Source organism: Bactrocera latifrons, unplaced genomic scaffold, assembly GCF_001853355.1.
Source record: "Bactrocera latifrons isolate USDA-ARS-PBARC rearing strain unplaced genomic scaffold, ASM185335v1 scaffold_329, whole genome shotgun sequence".
NCBI classification, from domain to species: Eukaryota; Metazoa; Arthropoda; class Insecta; order Diptera; family Tephritidae; genus Bactrocera; species Bactrocera latifrons.
Genome location: NW_017536952.1, coordinates 300,853 through 303,085, shown reverse-complemented (window position 1 = coordinate 303,085; position 2,233 = coordinate 300,853). Strand labels below are relative to the sequence as shown.

At 45.2% G+C, this 2,233-nt stretch overlaps 1 protein-coding gene across 1 annotated transcript; it reads right to left on the bottom strand.

Annotated features, from left to right (window-relative positions):
- Positions 1-210: 210 nt before the first annotated feature.
- On the bottom strand, positions 211-2,010 carry LOC108971159. Its single transcript, XM_018937030.1, has 3 exons — positions 1,768-2,010; positions 1,294-1,703; positions 211-1,234 (listed from the first exon to the last, which is right to left on the bottom strand). Exons 1-3 carry the CDS (start codon positions 2,008-2,010, stop codon positions 211-213), a joined length of 1,677 nt encoding a protein of 558 aa, XP_018792575.1.
- Positions 2,011-2,233: the final 223 nt, after the last annotated feature.

Sequence of the window (2,233 nt, the reverse complement as noted above, 5' to 3'; positions counted from 1 at the left end):
TTTTGAAAAAAGGTGGGGAATGCGGGCTGTCTGTAAATCGATTAAAACATGATTGTTACCCATGAAAAACTTTTATTTATCAATGGAAATGAGAGAGATTTATAAATAATGAGAAAAATAGGAATTGGCGAAAAAAATTATTCCGAATCGCAGGGGATGCAGGTGTAAGTGTTTTGGTTCGGTTCGGCACATTTCAAGTGAACCCCTCGATCACAAACGATGCAATGGGCCGTGTTTTGACGATTCTCGTGCTTCGGCATCTTTTTCTTGCAAATCGTGCAAAAATCGAAGTCCTCTTTGATGCTTCTTCGGGCTTCTCTTCCGTGGCGTCTTCGATTTGCCACGGCCTTTTTGCTTCTTGGCTGCTGGTTCATCGGCTGCCTTCGTCAATTTTTGCCGCTTTTTTTCGGCCTTGTCAAGCAGATCTGCGACAACCTCAGGCGATGTCAAAATCGTTGACTTCATTGTCTTGCGGCCACGTTTTGATTTCGGCGCAGGTGTGCCCAATTTCAACGGGCTAACCGATTTCAATGCATCACGGAGCTGTRGAGCCGAAACAAGAGACAACGACGATGATGCAGCAYCACTTGTTGAAGCTGGGGCACTTGTCGATGCCTCCGACGTTGACACCTCCTCATTMGCAGCAGTCACAATGGCATCACCAGAGGCAAGAACTCGACGTTGATTGTCGGCGTCTTTCTCTTCGTCACCGAACAAATTTTCGCCGCTCAGTTCTGAAGCGACAAAGTCAACTGCAGTGAAAATTTGAGGGTTGAACGGGTAGATGCCAGTTGTTCGGAAGCCGGATTTGATGGTTTTCGGCGTTAACATAACATCGAAGCACTGATCGACAAGGAGCGGCACATGATGCAGATCGAAAGTGACACCAATGTTGGACTTTTTCCATGCATCATGCTTCACGGTCATCATGCCTTTAAATGGTGCACATACCGCAACATCTAGCGACTGCATTTTGTGCGTGCATTTCGCCAAATCTATCGCCTCGATCGATAAATGCGAACCGTGGTTGTCCAGCAGCAACATGGTTGGCGAATAGGCATTAGCACCAGTGTGCTTGATGAAATGACGCATGAATTGAGGGAACACGTCAGAGTTCATGTAACCAGAACCGTTCGCAACACCAACAGCGCCATGACTCGCATGAGTCATAAAAATCTCTTTCATGTTGACTCGGGGAAAGAGGAAGAATGGCGGTATAGACTGGCCACTAAGCCTGACGGCCAAAGTCAAAGGCACATTGGTGCCTTTTTCGGCAGATGTTGATGAGCCGACCTGCTTTTGTCCTTTGCGCGCGATGGTTTTACAGGTCTGGTTGGCACGGTCGGGCACCCGATTTCATCCATGTTCCATATTCGGTGAGGTTCAAACGGCGCCTTACCGAGAACGGATGAAAGGTTGGCAAAGAATGCATCGACATTCTCTTTGTTGAATCGCTTCGCACGGCTCTGGCTTACTTGTTCTGGTGTTCGCAGTGACAMATTTTTGTGGCGTTTCATGAACGCCAACTGCCAATCCTTACTCGCCTGTTGATTGTCGTTCCATGGATCCGGATACGACGCGCCAACTTTCCGAGCAAATTCGTACGCGAGCTTACGAAGCTCCATCAAACTAATTCCATAGTTGATGTCGCTGGCCTGGAGAATGTAGCTTATCAGCGCCTTCTCTTGTTCGATGTTGAAGATCTGAAATAAAAAAAAAATTTTTATTATTCGATGAAAGAAAAAGAAAGAAACCAGCAGAACTCACAGTTTTTGTGCCCATCGTCGTGCTTTCAGCCAGCAAATTCTTCATTACATCCGCATTGGCAGTAGTAACGTCAATGCTCGCACCATCAAATGCTGCAATATAACGCATCAGGTTGGTCCTCGGAATTTTGTGTGCCGTYGCAGATTGTCGAACGCTGTTGTGATGTATTTTCACCGACTTGATCGCCTCCAAAATGTTGTCGAAATCAAYARTTTTCTCTTGTTTGGGATAGTACCGCGGCATAATGACTAAACAAAATTTTTCGGAGTACGAAACTATCAGGAAATGTTGAAAAACTATTGTGTTGTTGAAATTCTGCACGAAAAATCACTTATACACGTCAAATATATGAAGTTAGCATGTAAAAATGTAAAAAACTACACACACAAAACGACCCGACATTCCCCGTAATTCCCCAAACGATCATATTTGCAAAATGGCGGTGGATAATGAACACAATGTAAAT